The sequence below is a fragment of the Nerophis ophidion genome, linkage group LG01 (assembly GCF_033978795.1).
Source record: "Nerophis ophidion isolate RoL-2023_Sa linkage group LG01, RoL_Noph_v1.0, whole genome shotgun sequence".
NCBI classification, from domain to species: domain Eukaryota; kingdom Metazoa; phylum Chordata; class Actinopteri; order Syngnathiformes; family Syngnathidae; genus Nerophis; species Nerophis ophidion.
The window spans coordinates 9089373-9115959 of NC_084611.1; the positions used below are offsets into that span (position 1 = coordinate 9089373).

Consider the following 26587-nt stretch of genomic DNA (forward strand, 5'->3'; position numbering starts at 1 on the left):
GCGCTAGCGCCCCCTAGGAAGAGACAAAAAACAGACTGCGTGTAACTTCCGTTAGGAATGTCGTAGAGACATGAAACAAAAACCTCTATGTAGGTCTGACTTAGACCTACATTTCCAATGAAATACTTCTATACCGAAAATCAACAGGAAGTTGGCAAAAACCCCTTCAAAACTAAATTTGTGCAAAAAATGCCTTTTTTGCCTCTTTGAACTGATATTTGACCCCCTTAAAATGCTTCAAAGTGCAAGTTAAAGCTATACTATGCCAAGCGAAAGCCATTTGTCAACAACATCCAGAAACACCAATCTGTAATTTGACCCCCTTAACATGCTTCAAAACTCCCCAAATTTGACAAACAGGTCGGTATGGAGCGGCAGACCAACTTATTAAGCAACCAAACCCCAAAAATGAAAATTGCCCGCTAGCGCTCCCTTGGAAGAGACAAAAAACAGACTGCTTGTAACTTCCGTTAGGAATGTCGTAGAGACATGAAACAAAAACCTCTGTGTAGGTCTGACTTAGACCTACATTTCCAATAAACACTTCTGTACCTAAAATCAACAGGAAGTTGGCAAAACCCCTTCAAAACAAAATTTTTGCAAAAAATGCCTTTTTTGCCTCTTTGAACTGAAATTTGACCCCCTTAAAATGCTTCAAAGTGCAAGTTAAAGCTATACAATGCCAAGCGAAAGCCATTTATCAACAACATCCAGAAACGCAAATCTATAATTTGACCCCCTTAACATGCTTCAAAACTCACCAAATTTTACACACACATCAGGACTGGTGAAAATTGCCATCCAATAAAAAAACCAAACCCCAAAAATGAAAATTGTGCTCTAGCGCCCCCTAGGAAAATAAACTGATAAAACTGCTTGTAAATTCTGTTAGGAATGTCGTAGAGTGATGAAACAAAAACTTTTATGGAGGTCTGACTAAGATCGGGACTCGGGACACGGCGGCGGCGGCGGCGGACCCGACCAACGCTGCTTGCAGCTTTAATTAGGGTCCGCACTGCCAGCAAAGGACTCTGTCCTTTGCCATGGCAAGGACCCTATTGAATCTGCTTTGTTTTATTATTAGGGTCCGCCCTGCAATGGCAAAGGACATCCATGTCCTTTGCCATGCAAGGACCCTATTGAATCTGCTGCGTTTTATTATTATTATTATTGTTTATTCCGCACCTTCTCACCCTAATTTGACCCCCTTAACATGCTTCAAAACTCACCAAAGTTGACACACACGTCGGTGTACTGGGACAGCCCAACATATTAAGCAACCATACCCCAAAAATGAAAATTGCGCACTAGCGCCCCCTAGGAAAAAAAAAAAAACAGACTGCTTGTAACTTCCGTCAGGAATGTCGTAGAGACATGAAACAAAAACCTCTGTGTAGGTCTGACTTAGACCTACATTTCCAATAAAAAATGTCTATACCCAAAATCAACAGAAATTTTGCAAAAACTCATTCAAAGCAACATTTTCGCAAAAAAATGCTATTTTTGCCTCTTTGAGCTGCAATTTGACCCCCTTAGAATGCTTCAAAACTCACCAAACTTGGCAGACACACCAGGACTGGCAGAAATTGCGATCTAATGAAAAAAAAAATTAATAAAACTCAAAATTGCGCTCTAGAGCAATTTTTGAATAAAACACAGACAAAACTGCTTTCAGGAGGAAAACACAGACAAAACTGCTTGTAACTTCCGGTAGGAATGCCGGAAAGACATGAAACAAAAACCACAATGTAGGTCTCACTTAGACCTACATTTTAATAATTGACAGCCTGCAGAAAAAATCAACAGGAAGTTGTCAATTACCCCTTCAAAATAAAAGTTTTGTGAAAATCCGTCACCTTTCTTCAAAAGTTATCTCCTCTGAGCGCGTTTGTCGTTTCGGCTTCAAACTCGCACAGGAGAGAGTTTGAACCCTTCTGATTAAAAGTATAGATCAAAATTTTGATAAGTTTTAAGGGTTTGATTTTACGCGCCTTCAAAGATCCGCTGCGCAAATTTTCCTAAAAAAGATCATTTTTACCTCTTTGAGCTGTAATTTGACCCCCTTAAAATGCTTCAAAACTCACCAAACTTGGCACACACATCAGGACTGGCAACAATTGCGAGCTGATAAAAAAACCAAACCCCAAAACTCAAAATTGTGCTCTAGCGCCCCCTAGGAATACAACACCGACAAACTACTCCTAGGAAGAAAACAAAGACAAAACTGCTTGTACCTTCCGGTAGGAATGTCGTAGAGACATGAAACAAAAACCACTATGTAGGTCTGACTTAGACCTACATTTGAATAATTAACATACTTTGGCAAAAATCAACAGGGAGCTTGATATTTTCACTTCAATACAACAACTGCATTACTTTCACAATGCATTAAATAGTGGCAGCAAGGCTTCTCCTGCCGTGGGGCTCGGGGACAGCAACCCAAGGCGCGCTCGCACCTTCGCACCCTAATTTGACCCCCTTAACATGCTTCAAAACTCACCAAAATTGACACACACATCGGTATGGAGCGGCAGACCAACTTATTAAGCAATCAAACCCCAAAAATTAAAATTGAAAGCTAGCGCCCCCTAGGAAGAGACAAAAAACAGACTGCTTGTAACTTCCGTTAGGAATGTCGTAGAGACATGAAACAAAAACCTCTGTGTAGGTCTGACTTAGACCTACATTTCCAATAAACACTTCTATACCTAAAATCAACAGGAAGTTGGCAAAAACCCCTTCAAAACAAATTTTTTGCAAAAAATGCCTTTTTTGCCTCTTTGAACTGAAATTTGACCCCCTTAAAATGCTTCAAAGTGCAAGTTAAAGCTATACAATGCCAAGCGAAAGCCATTTATCAACAACATCCAGAAACGCAAATCTATAATTTGACCCCCTTAACATGCTTCAAAACTCACCAAATTTTACACACACATCAGGACTGGTGAAAATTGCCATCCAATAAAAAAACAAATCCCAAAAATGAAAATTGTGCTCTAGCGCCCCCTAGGAAAAAAAAATTACAAAACTGCTTGTAAATTCTGTTAGGAATGTCGTAGAGTGATGAAATAAAAACTTCTATGTAGGTCTGACTAAGATCGGGACTCGGGACACGGCGGCGGCGGCGGACCCGACCAACGCTGCTTGCAGCTTTAATTATTATTATTATTCCGCAGCTTCGAACCCTAATTTGACCCCCTTACCATGCTTCAAAACTCACCAAATTTGGCACACACATCGGTAAGGCTTGGCAAAAACACATATTAAGCAACCAAACCCCAAAAATGAAAAATGCGCGCTAGCGCCCCCTACGAAAAAAAAAAAAACAGACTGCTTGTAACTTCCGTTAGGAATGTCGTAAAGACATGGAACAAAAACCTCTATGTAGGTCTGACTTAGACCTAGATTCCCCATTAGAAATGCCTATACCTAAAATCAACAGAAATTTGGCAAAAACCCATTCAAAGCAAAATTTTCGCTAAAAAATGCTATTTTTGCCCCTTTGAGCTGTAATTTGACCCCCTTAACATGCTTCAAAACTCACCAAACTTGGCAGACACATCAGGACTGGCAGAGATTGCAATCTAATGAAAAAAAAAAACAAAAAAACTCAAAATTGCGCTTTAGCGCAATTTTTCAATAAAACACAGAAAAAACTGCTTCCAGGAAGAAAACACAGACAAAACTGCTTGTAACTTCGGGTAGGAATGCCGGAAAGACATGAAACAAAAACTTCTATGTAGGTCTCACTTAAACCTACATTTTAGTAATTGACAGCTAGCAGAAAAAATCAACAGGAAGTTGGCAATTACCCCTTCAAAATAAAAGTTTTGTGAAAACCCGTCACCTTTCTTCAAAAGTTATCTCCTCTGAGCGCGTTTGTCGTTTCGGCTTCAAACTCGCTCAGGAGAGAGTTTAGACCCTTCTGAATAAAAGTATAGATCAAAGTTTTGATAAGTTTTAAGGTTTTGATTTTACGCGCCTTCAAAAAACCCCTGCGCAACTTTTCCTAAAAAATGACGTTTTTGCCTCTTTGAGCTGTAATTTCACCCACTTAAAATGCTTCAAAGTGCTAGTTAAAGCTCTGTTATGCAGACCGAAAGCCATTTATCAACAACATCCAGAATCGCCGATCTGTAATTTCACCCCCTTAACATGCTTCAAAACTCACCAAATTTTACACACATATCAGGACTGGCAAAAACTGCCATCTAATAAAAAACCAAACCCCAAAAATCTAAATTGCGCTTAGCGCCCCCTAGGAAAAAACCCAGACAAAACTGCATGTAACTTCTGTTAGAAATGTCGTAGAGACATGAAATAAAAACCTCTATGTTGGTTTGACTAAGATCGGGACCCGGGACACGGCGGCGGCGGCCAACGGCGGACCCGACCAACGCTGCTTGCAGCTTTAATTATTATTATTTTTCCGCAACTTTGAACCCTAATTTGACCCACTGACCATGCTCCAAAACTCACCAAATTTGGCACACACATCGGTAAGGCTTGCCAAAAACACGTATTAAGCAACCAAACCCCAAAAATGAAAAATGCGCGCTAGCGCCCCCTACGAAAAAAAAAAAACAGACTGCTTGTAACTTCCGTTAGGAATGTCGTAAAGACATGGAACAAAAACCTCTATGTAGGTCTGACTTAGACCTAGATTCCCCATTAGAAATGCCTATACCTAAAATCAACAGAAATTTGGCAAAAACCCATTCAAAGCAAAATTTTCGCTAAAAAATGCTATTTTTGCCCCTTTGAGCTGTAATTTGACCCCCTTAACATGCTTCAAAACTCACCAAACTTGGCAGACACATCAGGACTGGCAGAAATTGCAATCTAATGAAAAAAAAAAATAAAAAAACTCAAAATTGCGCTTAAGCGCAATTTTTCAATAAAACACAGAAAAAACTGCTTCCAGGAAGAAAACACAGACAAAACTGCTTGTAACTTCGGGTAGGAATGCCGGAAAGACATGAAACAAAAACTTCTATGTAGGTCTCACTTAGACCTACATTTTAATAATTGACAGCTAGCAGAAAAAATCAACAGGAAGTTGGCAATTACCCCTTCAAAATAAAAGTTTTGTGAAAACCCGTCACCTTTCTTCAAAAGTTATCTCCTCTGAGCGCGTTTGTCGTTTCGGCTTCAAACTCGCTCAGGAGAGAGTTTGGACCCTTCTGATTAAAAGTATAGATCAAAGTTGTGATAAGTTTTCAGGTTTTGATTTTACGCGCCTTCAAAGAACCCCTGCGCAAATTTTCCAAAAAAATATCATTTTTACCTCTTTGAGCTGTAATTTGACCCCCTTAAAATGCTTCAAAACTCACCAAATTTGACACACACATCGGTATGGAGCGGCAGACCAACATATTAGGTAACCAAACCCCAAAAATGAAAATTGCGCGCTAGCGCCCCCTAGGAAGATACAAAAAACAGACTGCTTGTAACTTCCGTTAGGAATGTCGTAGAGACATGAAACAAAAACCTCTGTGTAGGTCTGACTTAGACCTACATTTTGATAATTGGCATCTTTCAGTTAAAATCAACAGGAAGTTGCCAAGTACCCCTTCAAAATAAAAGTTTTGTAAAAAGCCGTCACCTTTTTCCAGACAAAACTGCTTGTAACTTCTGTTAGGAATGTCGTAGAGTGATGAAACAAAAACTTCTATGTAGGTCTGACTAAGATCGGGACTCGGGACACGGCGGCGGCGGCGGCCAACGGCGGACCCGACCAACGCTGCTTGCAGCTTTAATTATTATTATTATTGTTTATTCCGCACCTTCTCGCCCTAATTTGACCCCCTTAACATGCTTCAAAACTCACCAAAGTTGACACACACGTCGGTCTACTGGGACAGCCCAACATATTAAGCAACCATACCCCAAAAATGCAAATTGCGCACTAGCGCCCCCTAGGAAAAAAAAAAAAACAGACTGCTTGTAACTTCCGTCAGGAATGTCGTAGAGACATGAAACAAAAACCTCTGTGTAGGTCTGACTTAGACCTACATTTCCAATAAAAAATGTCTATACCCAAAATCAACAGAAATTTTGCAAAAACTCATTCAAAGCAACATTTTCGCAAAAAAATGCTATTTTTGCCTCTTTGAGCTGCAATTTGACCCCCTTAGAATGCTTCAAAACTCACCAAACTTGGCAGACACACCAGGACTGGCAGAAATTGCGATCTAATGAAAAAAAAAATTAATAAAACTCAAAATTGCGCTCTAGAGCAATTTTTGAATAAAACACAGACAAAACTGCTTTCAGGAGGAAAACACAGACAAAACTGCTTGTAACTTCCGGTAGGAATGCCGGAAAGACATGAAACAAAAACCACGATGTAGGTCTCACTTAGACCTACATTTTAATAATTGACAGCTTGCAGAAAAAATCAACAGGAAGTTGTCAATTACCCCTTCAAAATAAAAGTTTTGTGAAAATCCGTCACCTTTCTTCAAAAGTTATCTCCTCTGAGCGCGTTTGTCGTTTCGGCTTCAAACTCGCACAGGAGAGAGTTTGAACCCTTCTGATTAAAAGTATTGATCAAAATTTTGATAAGTTTTAAGGGTTTGATTTTACGCGCCTTCAAAGATCCGCTGCGCAAATTTTCCTAAAAAAGATACTTTTTACCTCTTTGAGCTGTAATTTGACCCCCTTAAAATGCTTCAAAACTCACCAAACTTGGCACACACATCAGGACTGGCAACAATTGCGATCTAGTGAAAAAAACAAACCCCAAAACTCAAAATTGTGCTCTAGCGCCCCCTAGGAATACAACACAGACAAACTGCTCCTAGGAAGAAAACAAAGACAAAACTGCTTATAACTTCCGGTAGGAATGTCAAAGAGACATGAAACAAAAACCACTATGTAGGTCTGACTTAGACCTACATTTGAATAACTAACATACTTTGCCCAAAATCAACAGGAAGCTTGATATTTTCACTTCAATACAACAACTGCATTACTTTCACAATGCATTAAATAGTGTCACCAAGGCTTCTCCTGCCGTGGGGCTCGGGGACAGCAACCCAAGGCGCGCTCGCACCTTCGCACCCTAATTTGACCCCCTTAACATGCTTCAAAACTCACCAAATTTGGCACACACATCGGTATGGAGCGGCAGACCAACTTATTAAGCAACCAAACCCCAAAAATGCAAATTGCGCGCTAGCGCCCCCTAGGAAGAGACAAAAAACAGACTGCGTGTAACTTCCGTTAGGAATGTCGTAGAGACATGAAACAAAAACCTCTATGTAGGTCTGACTTAGACCTACATTTCCAATGGAATACTTCTGTACCGAAAATCAACAGGAAGTTGGCAAAAACCCCTTAAAATGCTTCAAAGTGCAAGTTAAAGCTATACTATGCCAAGCGAAAGCCATTTATCAACAACATCCAGAAACGCCAATCTGTAATTTGACCCCCTTAACATGCTTCAAAACTCACCAAATTTGACACACACGTCGGTATGGAGCGGCAGACCAACTTATTGAGCAACCAAACCCCAAAAAATGAAAATTGCGCGCTAGCGCCCCCTAGGAAGAGACAAAAAACAGACTGCTTGTAACTTCCGTTAGGAATGTCGTAGAGACATGAAACAAAAACTTCTGTGTAGGTCTGTAGACCTACATTTTGATAGGTGGCATCTTTCAGTTAAAATCAACAGGAAGTTGGCAATTACCCCTTCAAAATAAAAGTTTTGTAAAAAGCCGTCACCTTTTTCCAGACAAAACTGCTTGTAACTTCTGTTAGGAATGTCGTAGAGACATGAAACAAAGACCTCTATGTTGGTCTGACTAAGATCGGGACTCGGAACACGGCGGCGGCGGCGGCGGCGGACCCGACCAACGCTGCTTGCAGCTTTAATTATTATTATTATTCTTCCGCAACTTTGAACCCTAATTTGACCCACTGACCATGCTCCAAAACTCACCAAATTTGGCACACACATCGGTAAGGCTTGGCAAAAAACACATATTAAGCAACCAAACCCCAAAAATGAAAAATGCGCGCTAGCGCCCCCTACGAAAAAAAAAAAACAGACTGCTTGTAACTTCCGTTAGGAATGTCGTAAAGACATCGAACAAAAACCTCTATGTAGGTCTGACTTAGACCTAAATTCCCCATTAGAAATGCCTATACCTAAAATCAACAGAAATTTGGCAAAAACCCATTCAAAGCAAAATTTTCGCTAAAAAATGCTATTTTTGCCCCTTTGAGCTGTAATTTGACCCCCTTAACATGCTTCAAAACTCACCAAACTTGGAAGACACATCAGGACTGGCAGAAATTGCAATCTAATGAAAAAAAAAAAAAAAAAAACTCAAAATTGCGCTTTAGCGCAATTTTTCAATAAAACACAGAAAAAACTGCTTCCAGGAAGAAAACACAGACAAAACTGCTTGTAACTTCGGGTAGGAATGCCGGAAAGACATGAAACAAAAACTTCTATGTAGGTCTCACTTAGACCTACATTTTAATAATTGACAGCTAGCAGAAAAAATCAACAGGAAGTTGGCAATTACCCCTTCAAAATAAAAGTTTTGTGAAAACCCGTCACCTTTCTTCAAAAGTTATCTCCTCTGAGCGCGTTTGTCGTTTCGGCTTCAAACTCGCTCAGGAGAGAGTTTGGACCCTTCTGATTAAAAGTATAGATCAAAGTTGTGATAAGTTTTCAGGTTTTGATTTTACGCGCCTTCAAAGAACCCCTGCGCAAATTTTCCAAAAAAATATCATTTTTACCTCTTTGAGCTGTAATTTGACCCCCTTAAAATGCTTCAAAACTCACCAAACTTGGCACACACATCAGGACTGGCAACAATTGCGAGTTAATGAAAAAACCAAACCCAAAAACTCAAAATTGTGCTCTAGCGCCCCCTAGGAATACAACACAAACAATACCCTAATTTGACCCCTTAACATGCTTCAAAACTCACCAAAGTTGACACACACGTCGGTACGGTGTCCCTCCCCAACATATTAAGCAACCAAACCCCAAAAATGAAAATTGCGCGCTAGCGCCCCCTAGCAAAAAACAAAAACAAATCGCTTGTAACTTCCGTCAGGAATGTGTAGAGACATGAAACAAAAACCTCTGTGTAGGTCTGACTTAGACCTACATTTCCAATAAAAAATGTCTATACCCAAAATCAACAGAAATCTTGCAAAAACTCATTCAAAGCAAAATTTTCGCAAAAAAATGCTATTTTTTGCCTCTTTGAGCTGCAATTTGACCCCCTTAAAATGCTTCAAAACTCACCAAACTTGGCACACACATCAGGACTGGCAGAAATTGCGATCTAGTGAAAAAACCAAACCTTAAAACTCAAAATTGCGCTCTATTGCAATTTTTGAAAAAAACACAGAAAAACTGCTCCTAGGAAGAGGAAACGGATAAAACTGCTTGTAACTTCTGGTAGGAACGTCGGACAGACATGAAACAAAAAACTCTATGTAGGTCTCACTTACACCTACATTTTGATGATTGGCATCTTTCAGTTGAAATCAACAGGAAGTTGGCAATTACCCCTTCAAAATAAAAGTTTGTAAAAAGCCGTCACCTTTTTCCAGACAAAACTGCTTGTAACTTCTGTTAGGAATGTCGTAGAGACATGAAACAAAGACCTCTATGTTGGTCTGACTAAGATCGGGACTCGGGACACGGCGGCGGCGGCGGCGGCCAACGGCGGACCCGACCAACGCTGCTTGCAGCTTTAATTATTATTATTATTATTATTATTCTTCCGCAACTTCAAACCATAATTTGACCCACTGACCATGCTCCAAAACTCACCAAATTTGGCACACACATCGGTAAGGCTTGGCAAAAACACATATAAGCAACCAAACCCCAAAAATGAAAAATGCGCGCTAGCGCCCCCTACGAAAAAAAAAAAACAGACTGCTTGTAACTTCCGTTAGGAATGTCGTAAAGACATGGAACAAAAACCTCTATGTAGGTCTGACTCAGACCTAGATTCCCCATTAGAAATGCCTATACCTAAAATCAACAGAAATTTGGCAAAAAACCCATTCAAAGCAAAATTTTCGCTAAAAAATGCTATTTTTGCCCCTTTGAGCTGTAATTTGACCCCCTTAACATGCTTCAAAACTCACCAACTTGGAAGACACATCAGGACTGGCAGAAATTGCAATCTAATGAAAAAAAAATAAAAAAACTCAAAATTGCGCTTTAGCGCAATTTTTCAATAAAACACAGAAAAAACTGCTTCCAGGAAGAAAACACAGACAAAACTGCTTGTAACTTCGGGTAGGAATGCCGGAAAGACATGAAACGAAAACTTCTATGTAGGTCTCACTTAGACCTACATTTTAATAGTTGACAGCTAGCAGAAAAAATCAACAGGAAGTAGGCAATTACCCCTTCAAAATAAAGTTTTGTGAAAACCCGTCACCTTTCTTCAAAAGTTATCTCCTCTGAGCGCGTTTGTCGTTTCGGCTTCAAACTCGCTCAGGAGAGAGTTTGGACCCTTCTGAATAAAAGTATAGATCAAAGTTGTGATAAGTTTTAAGGTTTTGATTTTACGCGCCTTCAAAGACACCCCTGCGAAAATTTTCCAAATAATTTTCCTTTTTACCTCTTTGAGCTGTAATTTGACCCCCTTAAAATGCTTCAAAACTCACCAAACTTGGCACACACATCAGGACTGGCAACAATTGCGAGCTAATGAAAAAACCAAACCCCCAAAACTCAAAAATTGTGCTCTAGCGCCCCCTATGAATACAACACAGACAATACCCTAATTTGACCCCCTTAACATGCTTCAAAACTCACCAAATTTGACACACACATCGGTATGGAGCGGCAGACCAACATATTAGGTAACCAAACCCCAAAAAATGAAAATTGCGCGCTAGCGCCCCTAGGAAGATACAAAAAACAGACTGCTTGTAACTTCCGTTAGGAAATGTCGTAGAGACATGAAACAAAAACCTCTGTGTAAGGTCTGACTTAGACCTACATTTTGATAATTGGATCTTTCAGTTAAAATCAACAGGAAGTTGCCAATTACCCCTTCAAAATAAAAGTTTTGTAAAAAGCGTCACCTTTTTCCAGACAAAACTGCTTGTAACTTCTGTTAGGAATGTCGTAGAGACATGAAACAAAGACCTCTATGTTGGTCTGACTAAGATCGGGACTCGGACACTGGCGGCGACGGCGGCGGCCAACGGCGGACCCGACCAACGCTGCTTGCAGCTTTAATTAGGGTCCGCCCTGCAATGGCAAAGGACATCCATGTCCTTTGCCATGCAAGGACCCTATTGAATCTGTAACGTTTTCTTATTATTAGGGTCCGCCCTGCAATGGCAAAGGACATCCATGTCCTTTGCCATGCAAGGACCCTATTGAATCTGTAGCGTTTTATTATTATTCTTATTATTATTCTTTCTTTCTTCCGCACCGATTACTCGCATATGCGCTGTATTTTGACCCACTGACCATGCCTCAAAGCACACCAAATTTTACACACGCGTCGGTGAGGAGTTTCTTCCCAACATATTAGGGACCCGAACCAGAAAAATCAAAATTGCGCAATAGCGCCCCCTAGGAAAAGACAAAAAATGGATTGCTTGTAACTTCCGGTAGGAATGTCGTAGAGACATGAAACAAAATCCTCTATGTAGAACTGACCGAGACCTGAATTCCCCATCAGAAACTCCTATACCCAAAATCAACAGAAATTTTGCAAAACCCTTTCAAAGCAAAATTTTCACCAAAAATGCTATTTTTGCCTCTTTGAGCTGTAATTTGACCCCCTTAAAATGCTTCAAAACTCACCAAACTTGGCAGACACATTAGGACTGGCAGAAATTGTGATCTAAAGAAAAAAAAAAATTCTAAAACTCAAAATTGCGTTCTACAAAATTTTTGGAATGAAACACAGAAAAAACTGCTTCTAGGAAGAAAACACAGACAAAACTGCTTGTAACTTCGGTATGAATGTCGGAAAGACATGAAACAAAAACTTCTATGTAGTCTCGCTTAGACCTACATTTTAATAATTGACAGCTAGCAGAAAAAATCAACAGGAAGTTGGCAATTACCCCTTCAAAATAAAAGTTTTGTGAAAACCCGTCACCTTTTTTCAAAAGTTATCTCCTCTGAGCGAGTTTGTCGTTTCGGCTTCAAACTCGCACAGGAGAGAGTTTGAACCCTTCTGATTAAAAGTATAGATCAAAATTTTGATAAGTTTTAAGGGTTTGATTTTACGCGCCTTCAAAGATCCCCTGCGCAAATTTTCCTAAAAAAGATCATTTTTACCTCTTTGAGCTGTAATTTGACCCCCTTAAAATGCTTCAAAAACACACCAAACTTGGCACACACATCAGGACTTGCAACAATTGCGAGCTAATAAAAAAACCAAACCCCAAAACTCAAAATTGTGCTCTAGCGCCCCCTAGGAATACAACACAGACAAACTACTCCTAGGAAGAAAACAAAGACAAAACTGCTTGTAACTTCCGGTAGGAATGTCGTAGAGACATGAAACAAAAACCACTATGTAGGTCTGACTTAGACCTACATTTGAATAATTAACATACTTTGGCAAAAATCAACAGGGAGCTTGATATTTTCACTTCAATACATCAACTGCATTACTTTCACGATGCATTAAATTAGTGTCACCAAGGCTTCTCCTGCCGTAGGGCTCGGGGACAGCAACCCAAGGCGCGCTCGCACCTTCGCACCCTAATTTGACCCCCTTAACATGCTTCAAAACTCACAAAAATTGACACACACATCGGTATGGAGCGGCAGACCAACTTATTTAAGCAACCAAACCCCAAAAATTAAAATTGCGTGCTAGCGCCCCCTAGGAAGAGAAAAAATACAGACTGCTTGTAACTTCCGTTAGGAATGTCGTAGAGACATGAAACAAAAACCTCTGTGTAGGTCTGACTTAGACCTACATTTTGATAATTGGCATCTTTCAGTTAAAATCAACAGGAAGTTGCCAATTACCCCTTCAAAATAAAAGTTTTGTAAAAAGCCGTCACCTTTTTCAGACAAAACTGCTTGTAACTTCTGTTAGGAATGTCGTAGAGTGATGAAACAAAAACTTCTATGTAGGTCTGACTAAGATCGGGACTCGGGACACGGCGGCGGCGGCGGCGGCCAACGGCGGACCCGACCAACGCTGCTTGCAGCTTTAATTATTATTATTATTCTTCCGCAACTTCGAACCATAATTTGACCCACTGACCATGCTCCAAAACTCACCAAATTTGGCACACACATCGGTAAGGCTTGGCAAAAACACATATTAAGCAACCAAACCCCAAAAATGAAAAATGCGCGCTAGCGCCCCCTACGAAAAAAAAAAAACAGACTGCTTGTAACTTCCGTTAGGAATGTCGTAAAGACATGGAACAAAAACCTCTATGTAGGTCTGAGTTAGACCTAGATTCCCCATTAGAAATGCCTATACCTAAAATCAACAGAAATTTGGCAAAAACCCATTCAAAGCAAAATTTTCGCTAAAAAATGCTATTTTTGCCCCTTTGAGCTGTAATTTGACCCCCTTAACATGCTTCAAAACTCACCAAACTTGGCACACACATCAGGACTGGCAACCATTGCGAGCTGATGAAAAAACCAAACTCCAAAACTCAAAATTGTGCTCTAGCGCCCCCTAGGAATACAACACAGACAAACTGCTCCTAGGAAGAAAACAAAGACAAAACTGCTTGTAACTTCCGGTAGGAATGTCGTAGAGACATGAAACAAAAACCACTATGTAGGTCTGACTTAGACCTACATTTGAATAATTAACATACTTTGGCAAAAATCAACAGGGAGCTTGATATTTTCACTTCAATACAACAACTGCATTACTTTCACAATGCATTAAATAGTGGGACGAAGGCGTCTTAAGCCCTGGGCTCGGGGACAGCAACCCAAGGCGCGCTCGCACCTTCGCACCCTAATTTGACCCCCTTAACTTGCTTCAAAACTCACCAAAATTGACACACACATCGGTATGGAGCGGCAGACCAACTTATTAAGCAACCAAACTCCAAAAATGAAAATTGCGCGCTAGCGCCCCCTAGGAAGAGACAAAAAACAGACTGCTTGTAACTTCCGTTAGGAATGTCGTAGAGACATGAAACAAAAACTTCTGTGTAGGTCTGTAGACCTACATTTTGATAGGTGGCATCTTTCAGTTAAAATCAACAGGAAGTTGGCAATTACCCCTTCAAAATAAAAGTTTTGTAAAAAGCCGTCACCTTTTTCCAGACAAGACTGCTTGTAACTTCTGTTAGGAATGTCGTAGAGACATGAAACAAAGACCTCTATGTTGGTCTGACTAAGATCGGGACTCGGGACACGGCGGCGGCGGCGGCGGCCAACGGCGGACCCGACCAACGCTGCTTGCAGCTTTAATTATTCTTTCTTTCTTCCGCACCGATACTCGCCTATGCGCTGTATTTTGACCCCCTGACCATGCTTCAAAACTCACCAAATTTGACACACACGTCGGTGAGGAGTTTCTCCCCAACATATTAGGGAGCCAAACCCCAAAAATCAAAATTGCGCTCTAGCGCCCCCTAGGAAAAGACAAAAAATGAATTGCTTGTAACTTCGGTTAGGAATGTTGTAGAGACATGAAACAAAATCCTCTATGTAGGTCTAACCAAGACCTAAATTCCCCATTGGAAATGCCTATACCTAAAATCAACAGAAATTTTGCAAAACCCTTTCAAAGCAAAATTTTCGCAAAAAATGCAATTTTTCCCTCTTTGAGCTGTAATTTGACCCCCTTAAAATGCTTCAAAACTCACCAAACTTGGCAGACATATCAAGACTGGCAGAAATTGCGATCTAACGAAAAAAAAAATTTATAAAACTCAAAATTGCGCTCTACAAAATTTTTTGAATGAAACATAGAAAAAACTGCTTCTAGGAAGAAAACACAGACAAAACTGCTTGTAACTTCCGGTAGGAATGTCGGAAAGACATGAAACAAAAACTTCTATGTAGGTCTTACTTAGACCTACATTTTATTAATTGACAGCTAGCAGAAAAAATCAACAGGAAGTTGGCATTTACCCCTTCAAAATAAAAGTTTTGTGAAAAAACGTCACCTTTCTTCAAAAGTTATCTCCTCTGAGCGCGTTTGTCGTATCGGCTTCAAACTCGCTCAGGAGAGAGTTTGGACCCTTCTGATTAAAAGTATAGATCAAAGTTTTGATAAGTTTTAAGGTTTTGATTTTACGCGCCTTCAAAGACGCCTTGCGCAAAGTTTCATAAAAAATGTAATTTTTGCCTCTTTGAGCTGTAATTTGACCCCCTTAAAATGCTTCAAAACTCACCAAACTTGGCACACACATCAGGACTGGCAACAATTGCGAGCTAATAAAAAAACCAAAGCCCAAAACTCAAAATTGTGCTCTAGCGCCCCCTAGGAATACAACACAGACAAACTGCTCCTAGGAAGAAAACAAAGACAAAACTGCTTGTAACTTCCGGTAGGAATGTCGTAGAGACATGAAACAAAAACCACTATGTAGGTCTGACTTAGACCTACATTTGAATAATTGACATGCTTTGGCAAAAATCAACAGGAAGCTTGATATTTTCACTTCAATACAACAACTGCATTACTTTCACAATGCATTAAATAGTGGCACGAAGGTGTTTGATACAGTGGGGCTCGGGGACAGCAACCCAAGGCGCGCTCGCACCTTCGCACCCTAATTTGACCCCCTTAACATGCTTCAAAACTCACCAAATTTGACACACACATCGGTATGGAGCGGCAGACCAACTTATTAAGCAACCAAACCCAAAAAATTAAAATTGCGCGCTAACGCCCCCTAGGAAGAGACAAAAAACAGACTGCTTGTAACTTCCGTTAGGAATGTCGTAGAGACATGAAACAAAAACCTCTGTGTAGGTCTGACTAAGACCTACATTTCCAATAAAAAACGTCTATACCCAATATCAACAGAAATTTTGCAAAAACTCATTCAAAGCAACATTTTTGAAAAAAAACGCTATTTTTGCCTCTTTGAGCTGTAATTTGACCCCCTTAAAATGCTTCAAAACTCCCCAAACTTGGCACACACATCAGGACTGGCAGAAATTGCGATCTAATGAAAAAACCAAACCTTAAAACTCAAAATTGCGCTCTATTGCAATTTTTGAATAAAACACAGAAAAAACTGCTCCTAGGAAGAGGAAACAGATAAAACTGCTTGTAACTTCTGGTAGGAATGTCGGACAGACATGAAACAAAAACATCAATGTAGGTCTCACCTAGACCTACATTTTGATAGGTGGCATCTTTCAGTTAAAATCAACAGGAAGTTGGCAATTACCCCTTCAAAATAAAGGTTTTGTAAAAAGCCGTCACCTTTTTCCAGACAAAACTGCTTGTAACTTCTGTTAGGAATGTCGTAGAGTGATGAAATAAAAACTTCTATGTAGGTCTGACTAAGATCGGGACTCGGGACACGGCGGCGGCGGCGGCGGCCAACGGCGGACCCGACCAACGCTGCTTGCAGCTTTAATTAGTATTGAGTTTGAGTTTATTTGGAACATGCAAGCATACAACATGATACATCACAATTTCCAGTTTCTTTTTTCGACATGTTCGAAAAGGAGTAGGAAGAAGCAGAGCTTATTTAATCCTACCCCTTTTCTTTACATAACAGTTGCTAAAACTTCACTTCACTTCCTGTTCTCAATGTATTCACAATGTATACTCCATAAGTAATAAGTAATCACAATAAAAATAAATAAATAATTGCATGTCACTATACATTTATACAAGCCTTGCTCGTTCAATATTCAATGCAAAACTTTTTGGGGTCCCTATTAAAAGGTTAATTTGTTCAACCTTGGCCCGCGACTTTGTTCAGTATAAAATTTTGGCCCACTCTGTATTTGAGTTTGACACCCCTGTGCTAGAGAATGAAAAGTGCTTACTCTGCATTTCAACATCTCCGTTCGGTGCCCCACCAACAAAACACAGAGGCTAGGAAAAAATGCCCTAAACCACCCCCCCCCCCATCTCTACGCTGCTGATCCGCCTCCGCTTGGGATGGTTTCCTGTGGACGGGACTCTCGCTGCTGTCTTGGATCCGCTTTGAACTGAACTCTCGCGGCTGTGTTGGAGCCACTATGGATTGAACTTTCACAGTATCATGTTAGACCCGCTCGACATCCATTGCTTTCGGTCCCCTAAAGGTGGGGGTGGGGGCGGGGGGTTGGCCACATCTGAGGTCCTCTCCAAGGTTTCTCATAGTCAGCATTGTCACTGGCGTCCCACTGGATGTGAATTCTCCCTGCCCACTGGGTGTGAGTTTTCCTTGCCCTTTTGTGGGTTCTTCCGAGGATGTTGTAGTCGTAATGATTTGTGCAGTCCTTTGAGACATTTGTGATTTGGGGCTATATAAATATACATTGATTGATAAACATTGAAGTAGTAATGTCCAAAAAAAAAGATAGTGGCAGAGAATAGAACAAGGATGGACAATTCAACCCTGAACTCACTCCTTTCCTGCAAATTAAATGTCACAGATGCTGCCCATACCTATGCTCCTTGAAAGGCTGTGCTACTGGCTGCAAAGCATTGCACTTTTAAATACAACAATGAGTAGAGAGGAGTGTTATGTGTGTGTATATGTGGGAATAAATGAACACTGAAATACAAGTATTTATTTTATATATCTATATACATATATATAAAATAAATATTATAATTTCAGTGAATTCTAGCAATAAATATACCCGGCCTGCCCCGCCCACTTCACATATCCCGAATTCGGAGGTCTCAAGGTTGGGGTTAGTCTTAGTAGGGGTTCCTAAATATCTCAAAATATCTGTTCGAAAGGAGATTGATATAGGTGCCACACCCACGCCACGCCCCTTGCTCACACTCACCGAGCTCCCCTCCACGAATGGAGAAGTCTTTTCCCAGGATGACAAACTTTTGGAACTTCTGTGCGTTTGACGTAGCCTTGGCATTGACACGCTCCACGCCTTCTTGGATGGCCTTGTAGATAGCTGGCTCCTTGTTGTCAATGATCTCCGACACCTTGGTGGCACTCACGCCATTCTCTCGGCTGAATTTTATGGCCTCTTCGGTCAGCTGATCCGTCGGTTCGTCGTTTTCATTCACAACACACTGTGGCAGCGGACAATGAGTCACTTTTTTATAAATATTCTAATTGCCGGAGTTATCAGCTTCCATAGCGGGCTTGCACTTACCTTGAGCGTGAGCAACATGGTGAGGAACTTGCGTCTGTCGCCGATCAGCATGGCGTTGCTGATGATGTTTACCTCGGCCTTCATTAAGTCCTCGATGGGCACAGGCGCCACGTTCTCACCTCCTGCTGTGATGATTAACTCTGTGGTTGGAGGCCAAACCAACACATTAACATCAGGGTCTCCCCATGTCTAGCATTAAAAGATTACAGTTGGTACAAAATGCGGCTGCTAGACTTTTGACAAGAACAAGAAAGTTTGATCACATTACGCCTGTACTGTATATACCTTTATATACATATATACATACATATATACCTGTACTGGCTCACCTGCACTGGCTTCCTGTGCACTTAAGATGTGACTTTAAGGTTTTACTACTTACGTATAAAATACTACACGGTCTAGCTCCATCCTATCTTGCCGATTGTATTGTACCATATGTAAGAAATCTGCGTTCAAAGGACTCCGGCTTATTAGTGATTCCCAAAGCCCCAAAAAAGTCTGCGGGCTATAGAGCGTTTTCCGTTCGGGCTCCAGTACTCTGGAATGCCCTCCCGGTAACAGTTCGAGATGCCACCTCAGTAGAAGCATTTAAGTCTCACCTTAAAACTCATTTGTATACTCTAGCCTTTAAATAGACTCCCTTTTTAGACCAGTTGATCTGCCGTTTCTTTAGTTTTTCTTCTATGTCCCACTCTCCCTTGTGGGAGGGGGTCCGGTCCGATCCGGTGGCCATGTACTGCTTGCCTGTGTATCGGCTGGGGACATCTCTGCGCTGCTGATGTGCCTCCGCTTGGGATGGTTTCCTGCTGGCTCCGCTGTGAACGGGACTCTCGCTGCTGTGTTGGATCCATTATGGATTGAACTTTCACAGTATCATTGTCACCGACGTCCCACTGGGTGTGAGTTTTCCTTGCACTTATGTGGGCCTACCGAGGATGTGGTAGTGGTTTGTGTTGTGGTTTGTGCAGCCCTTTGAGACACTAGTGATTTAGGGCTATATAAGTAAACATTGATTGATCATCATCTGTAAACCGGGTTTTTTTCATCTTTCATCAGACCACTGAGAAGGAGTCGTAATATTTAAACCTCCTTCCCATTGAATAAGTAGTTTTTTCTGAAATATGTGTTCACAAAGAAGTCAATCATCAATAAATCCATGTTTATTTATATAGCCCTAAATCACAAGTGTCTCAAAGGGCTGCACAAGCCACAACGACATCCGCGTATCAGCGCCCACATAAGGGCAAGGAAAAACTCACAACCCAGTGGGACGTCGATGAGAATGACTATGAGAAACCTTCGGGAGAAGACCGCAAATGTGGGAAATAAGATTGAGAACCACTGTTCTAGAGTAATAAAGTAAACAATATTTATAAACTGGGCTCAGTCTGCCCTGCTCTAACGTCTTCGGATGAGTAACACAAATGTGCTGCAAGCCAGTGGTGAGTGCTTGAAGTGGCCTACCACTCAGCCAGAGCTTCTGAAATACTGCGTTGAGACAGGGCATCTCCGTTCACTGCAAGCTGCAAAGTGTGCGCCATGCAGGGCAGACTATCCACACCAAACTCCACCGTAGCTTTTGCCATATTGCATGGGGTTTTGCCTCGGGGTGGTTTTTGTTGTATTTTTGTTTTTTCTCAGCGGAGTCTTTAAGCGACAACTGCGTGGTACTACTTTTTTTCGACGTTTGCTTTTCATCCATCATCCGCTTGTATTCATCGTGCATCTCTTTATGATTCTTGAAGAGTTGGGAGATCAAATCGCTCATATTAAAGGACGACGTCTTGGTTCCTCCTTGCATAACCAACTTTTTGCAGTCATTGCAAATACCCAGTTTTTTTATCCGTCAGACACACTTATCCAAAACCACAGACATGGTGTCATTAGTCAGTCACTGAGCGAGCTCGCTTGTTAGCCACGGCTACAGCACCAGCAACAACACACTCTTATTGTTGTTATGCTCCGCTCGCGGCGGTTTGATGAGGTCATCAAGCGTCGCCAGTAAACCTCTCATGTCGTCAACTCCTGTGGTGTGTGTGGGAGAGGGGAGGGGCTTCTGACTTGTAGACGTAACTGCTCTGTACTTCTCCCTCCGTCCGTGTTTTACCGGATATGTACCGCTTGTCAGGACTTTGACTTGGATTTGTTTTGCTTTTTCGACGCAGAGGGAATTTGGAACGAGCCAGGCATGAATGTGAGTACATGATTAATTTATTTACACACTATAATACAAAAAGGGAAAACAAATGGCGCGCTCAGTGGCGGATAATAATCTATACTAAACTCCAATGGCATGACTAAATACAAATGAACAAAAAATACTATCCATGGTACAAAACAAACCAAATACTTGCACAGAGGCATAAATATAAACAAGATTTTAGGTGGCGTGGTCAAATCAATAATCATCGTGGCAAGGCAAGGTAGGTGCGTGGTCATCAGGGTCCGATACAAAGTCCGGTAGGTAAAGCAAGTACACAAGCAAGCAAGTAGTACAGCAAAGTTCCCAGGCCGAGGACAGAAACAGAATGGTATAAATAATGACTGTGATGATGATTACTAACAGGTGTGTGGCTGAGGACAGGGGCGTGACTTGGAGACCGGGTGGAAACTACTGAGTAACTATGGAAACAAACAAAAACGGGAAACAAGAGTCCAAAAACAAAACATAACATGATCAAACATAAACCCAGTTTAACAGGCATGACACAGCTCCATACAGCGGCGTTTTAAAAAGTAATTAATTTTACTTTTTTGAAACCGATACCGATAATTCCCGATATTACATTTTAAAGCATTTATCGGCCGATATAATCGGACATCTCGAGTGAAAATAGATGATACATACATGATGAAATCTAAGCGTGTACATGATTAATGCGATAGTTTTTTGCGATTAATCACAAGTTAACTTGGTAATTTTGACAACTGTAATTTAGTCACATAGTATTTTGACTTTGTTCACTTTTAAAATTGTGACTTTTTTCGTAAAACTATATCCAGGTGATATAATAACTATATTCTTAGTTTTCTGTCTTCACAGTGGCCTTGATCACAAATAACAATGCAGTAAAAAGTTTTGTAACTAAAATGGCTTGAGTTCTCACCTTTAATCCTCCCTGTGATGAACAGAAAGTTTCGTTCAAACTTTCCCACGTCGCCAGAGTGCAGCCATCCGTCCTGGTCCAATGCCTCATTTGTTTGGTCAGGCTTGTTAAGGTAGCCCATGAAGACGTTCCTCCCCCAGAAACAGATCTCTCCGTGTCCTTTGTCTTCGTTGTCCAGCTTCACCTTGCAGCCTGCCATTGCCTTCCCGCAGCTAGGACGGCAGTTACAAAAGAGTTAGCTTGTTTTGACGATGGGACAACAACACAGAATGTGAGATGGTTCACAAATAGTTAGTGTGGACGTGATCCATCCATCCATCCATCATCTTCCGCTTATCCGAGGTCGGGTCGCGGGGGCAGCAGCCTAAGCAGGGAAGCCCAGACTTCCCTATCTCCAGCCACTTCGTCCAGCTCTTCCCGGGGGATCCCGAGGCGTTCCCAGGCCAGCCGGGAGACATAGTCTTCCCAACGTGTCCTGGGTCTTCCCCGTGGCCTCCTACCGGTTGGACGTGCCCTAAACACCTCCCTAGGGAGGCGTTCGGGTGGCATCCTGACCAGATGCCCGAACCACCTCATCTGGCTCCTCTCGATGTGGAGGAGCAGCGGCTTTACGTTGAGCTCCTCCCGGATGGCAGAGCTTCTCACCCTATCTCTAAGGGAGAGCCCCGCCACCCGGCGGAGGAAACTCATTTCGGCCGCTTGTACCCGTGATCTTATCCTTTCGGTCATGACCCAAAGCTCATGACCATAGGTGAGGATGGGAACGTAGATCGACCGGTAAATTGAGAGCTTTGCCTTCCGGCTCAGCTCCTTCTTCACCACAACGGATCGATACAACGTCCGCATTACTGAAGACGCCGCACCGATCCGCCTGTCGATCTCACCATCCACTCTTCCCCCACTCGTGAACAAGACTCCTAGGTACTTGAACTCCTCCACTTGGGGCAGGGTATCCTCCCCAACCCGGAGATGGCACTCCACCCTTTTCCGGGAGAGAACCATGGACTCGGACTTGGAGGTGCTGATTCTCATTCCGGTCGCTTCACACTCGGCTGCGAACCGATCCAGTGAGAGCTGAAGATCCTGGCCAGATGAAGCCATCAGGACCACATCATCTGCAAAAAGCAGAGACCTAATCCCGTGGCCACCAAACCGGAACCCCTCAACGCCTTGGCTGTGCCGAGAAATTCTGTGGACGTGAATTCACGCCTATTTACCAAGTTAAAATAGAGAAAAGCTTGTGTCATACTTCTTTCCCTCAATACTTTTATATTAAATGCTAACAAACATGCGGAACTATTGTTTACATGCGGTTTGGAATCCTTTTTAAGGGAAAAATGTGTTATTGTGGTATATGCTGACCTGCCGATCTGGTAGTCCGCATTTGTGGAGATGGTGTGTGGACCACAGCTTTCACTCATGCCATAAAGTTCCATCAATGGCATGTTGAGACTCATAAAATAATTCAGTGTGTCTTTGGAGATGGGGGCCGAGCCTGTAAACAAAGTCCTGCAGCGCCCAAGGCCCAAGGCAGCTTGCACCTTCTTGAAGACCACTTGGTTAGCCAGCATGAAGCCCCATGGAACACGATTTTCCCTGTCACCACAAATATTTGAATAATAAACTGTACGGTGCTAGAAATGCTGGCATGTCATTTGGGTCACATGCTGAATTGGTCTGAAATCCTTAGGTATTTGTAAGATCCCAAACCAAGAGCATGTCTTTCGTCTCACCCGTTCATGGCACTGTAGTTGTACTGCAATCCGACGGACTTGGCCCAGTCGGCCACACTCTTCTTTAGCGGGGACACCTTGGCTCTGGCAGCCCTCATTTTCTCGTGCATCTTCTCCCAAACGCGAGGAACTCCGAGGAACGAGGTGGGAGACACCTCTTTCAGCGTTGTTACCAATGAGCCCTTAAGGGAAAAATCACATCTTGGTCAAGAACGTTTCCAGACCGTTTGGACAACATTGGCTGACCACACCTTGAAGGCATCCGGCTCTGCGAAGTAGGTGGTGGCTCCAAACCTCAGGGTTATGTACATGTCGTTGACTTGTGCCGCCACGTGGCTGAGCGGTAGATAACTGACCACACTCTCCTCAGCGTATTTCAGGTTGACCTCAATTCCTGCTCTTTCGGCTGTCCATGTGAGCTACACACAAGGAAAGTACAAGTTGTCAGTTGTTTTTTGACTGAAGCATTGAGACCTATTGATAATTCTCTGCCAGGAGTTTCTCAAATCAATCAATCAATCAATCAATCAATGTTTACTTATATAGCCCTAAATCACTAGTGTCTCAAAGGGCTGCACAAACCACTACGACATCCTCGGTAGGCCCACATAAGGGCAAGGAAAACTCACACCCAGTGGGACGTCGGTGACAATGATGACTATGAGAACCTTGGAGAGGAGGAAAGCAATGGATGTCGAGCGGGTCTAACATGATACTGTGAAAGTTCGATCCATAATGGATACAACACAGTCGCGAGAGTCCAGTCCAAAGCGGATCCAACACAGCAGCGAGAGTCCCATTCACAGCGGAGCCAGCAGGAAACCATCCCAAGCGGAGGCGGATCAGCAGCGCAGAGATGTCCCCAGCCGATACACAGGCAAGCAGTACATGGCCACCGGATCGGACCGGACCCCCTCCACAAAGGAGAGTGGGACATAGAAGAAAAAGAAAAGAAACGGCAGATCAACTGGTCTAAAAAGGGAGTCTATTTAAAGGCTAGAGTATACAAATGAGTTTTAAGGTGAGACTTAAATGCTTCTACTGAGGTGGCATCTCGAACTGTTACCGGGAGGGCATTCCAGAGTACTGGAGCCCGAAATGAAAAAGCTCTGTAGCCCGCAGACTTTTTTTGGGCTTTGGGAATCACTAATAAGCCGGAGTCCTTTGAACGCAGATTTCTTGCCGGGACATATGGTACAATACAATCGGCAAGATAGGATGGAGCTAGACCGTGTAGTATTTTATACGTAAGTAGTAAAACCTTAAAGTCACATCTTAAGTGCACAGGAAGCCAGTGCAGGTGAGCCAGTACAGGCGTGTCCATCAAGAGGTACAGTTCCACAATCTCAACTGGGTTGAATTAAAAAAGACCAACTGCCTGAGTCCAGCCTTGAAGTTGTGAGCTCATTTCCAGTCCTCGTATCTGTGAGCTTGTTTTTGAAAGACCCTGCGACTGTGGACACTACATCCATCCTTCTATTGATCTTAAGATTCCTATTTTTCTCACTCTTGAACAAGACCGCAAGGTGTTTGAATTTATCTGCTTGAGTCAGAACTCCAGTCCCGAATCGGAATGCACACTCCACCCTTTTCCAAGTGGCAGTTAGGGCCACAGATTTAAAACTACAGTGTCTCATTTTAATCCAGAAAATAGAGAAGGTTACAGCTTGACAACGCCATCTGGAGCATGTCACCTGCAAGTAGCAGGGAGTGGAACCTAAGGCCACCCAACGGGACGCCCTCTACAACTTGAAAGAACCTACAAATTCTGTCCATAAAGACTACAGTCCAGTGTCTTCTATTAACAACCGCCATTGCAAATGCGTACTGTAGTCCTGTTTAGATTGGACCGGAACAGAGTATGTTAGTCCCATAGGTGGAGCACCGTTTGAAATCCAAATCCACAAAGTTATGGGTTGGAAAAACTGGTCCAGTGATTGAAGAAATTACATTCTGGATTTTCCTGTACTCTGGAATAAACGTTCCCAAAATGCTAAGTCCTGTGATCCCATTGTAGTTTGAGCATAGCTCTTGAAAAGTACTACCAGCAATCATTTTTTTTTAAAAAGACAAACACAAATACAGCATTCTTTGTCAAAAATCAAAAAGACCAGTCACTCACGTTGTCGTGGCTCAACATGACCCCTTTTGGGGGCCCAGTGGATCCTGACGTATAAATGAGGGTGCAGCATTCGTTAGCACGGAGACTGTTGATAGAATCGTCCAGCTCCTTGTCAGGGACATCCTCGCCCAGCTTCATGAAGTCTGCCCACTGAAGTAAAAGTGCATGTGAAACCGTTAAAGGGGAACATTATCACCTGACCTCAATATATACCTTGATGGTGCAGAAAAAAGACCATCTGTTTTTTTAACCGATTTCCGAACTCTAAATGGGTGAATTTTGGCGGATTAAACGCCTTTCTGTTTATCGCGCTGGAGACGATGACGTCAGAATGTGACGTCGCCGAGGTAACACACCCACCATTTTCATTTTCAACACATTACAAACACCGGGTCTCAGCTCTGTTATTTTCCGTTTTTTCGACTATTTTTTGGAACCTTGGAGACATCATGCCTCGACGGTGTGTTGTCGGAGGGTGTAACAACACTAACAGGGAGGGATTCAAGTTGCACCACTGGCCCGAAGATGCCAAAGTGTCTGCCGCCAGACCCCCATTGAATGTGCCGGAGTGTCTCCACATTTGACCGGCGATGCTAAAGCAGACATGGCACAGAGATGTATGGATAACCTGCAGATGCATTTGCAACGATAGTCAACAAAATCACAAAGGTGAGTTTTGTTGATGTTGACTGCCAGCTAATCGATGCTAACGTGCTACGCTAATCGATGCTAACATGCTATGTTGGCGGTATAGCTCGATTGGTAGAGTGGCCGTGCCAGCAACTTGAGGGTTGCAGGTTCGATTCCCGCTTCCGCCATCCTAGTCACTGCCGTTGTGTCCTTGGGCAAGACACTTTACCCACCTGCTCCCAGTGCCACCCACACTGGTTTAAATGTAACTTAGATATTGGGTTTCACTATGTAAAGCGCTTTGAGTCACTAGAGAAAAGCGCTATATAAATATAATTCACTTCACATTTACCGGCGGTGCTAAAGCAGACATGGCACAGAGATGTATGGATAACCTGCAGATGCATTTGCAACTATATTACGTTTCCTTCCACCCACATTTAATGCGAAACAAACACTTACCAATCGACCGATTTAAGTTGCTCCAGTGTCAAAAGATGCGAAAGTCCTGATCGTTTGGTCCGCACATTTTACCGGCGATGCTAACGCAGCTATTCGGCCATGCTATGGCTATGAATAGCGTCAATAGCTATTCGCTCAATAGCTTCAGTTTCTTCTTCAATATTTTCATACTCCAACCATCTGTTTCAATACATGCGTAATCTGTTGAATCGCTTAAGTCGCCGAAATCCGAGTTTGAATCCGAGCTAATGTCACTATATCTTGCTGTGGTATTCCCATT

The 26587-nt window shown here is 42.3% G+C and overlaps 1 protein-coding gene across 2 annotated transcripts in view; it reads right to left on the bottom strand.

The window, feature by feature from the left end:
* LOC133549788 (long-chain-fatty-acid--CoA ligase ACSBG2-like) overlaps nt 1-26587 on the bottom strand; it is a 71547-nt gene that overhangs the window by 19236 nt on the left and 25724 nt on the right. For both annotated transcript variants that reach the window (XM_061895580.1, XM_061895571.1), the window contains exons 8-14: nt 25216-25365; nt 23345-23512; nt 23094-23275; nt 22723-22956; nt 21361-21572; nt 18251-18390; nt 17924-18167 (exon numbers count right to left, since the gene is read on the bottom strand). In XM_061895580.1, the coding sequence (XP_061751564.1) occupies nt 17924-18167; nt 18251-18390; nt 21361-21572; nt 22723-22956; nt 23094-23275; nt 23345-23512; nt 25216-25365 (1330 nt within the window). The remainder of the gene's footprint in view (nt 1-17923; nt 18168-18250; nt 18391-21360; nt 21573-22722; nt 22957-23093; nt 23276-23344; nt 23513-25215; nt 25366-26587) is intronic.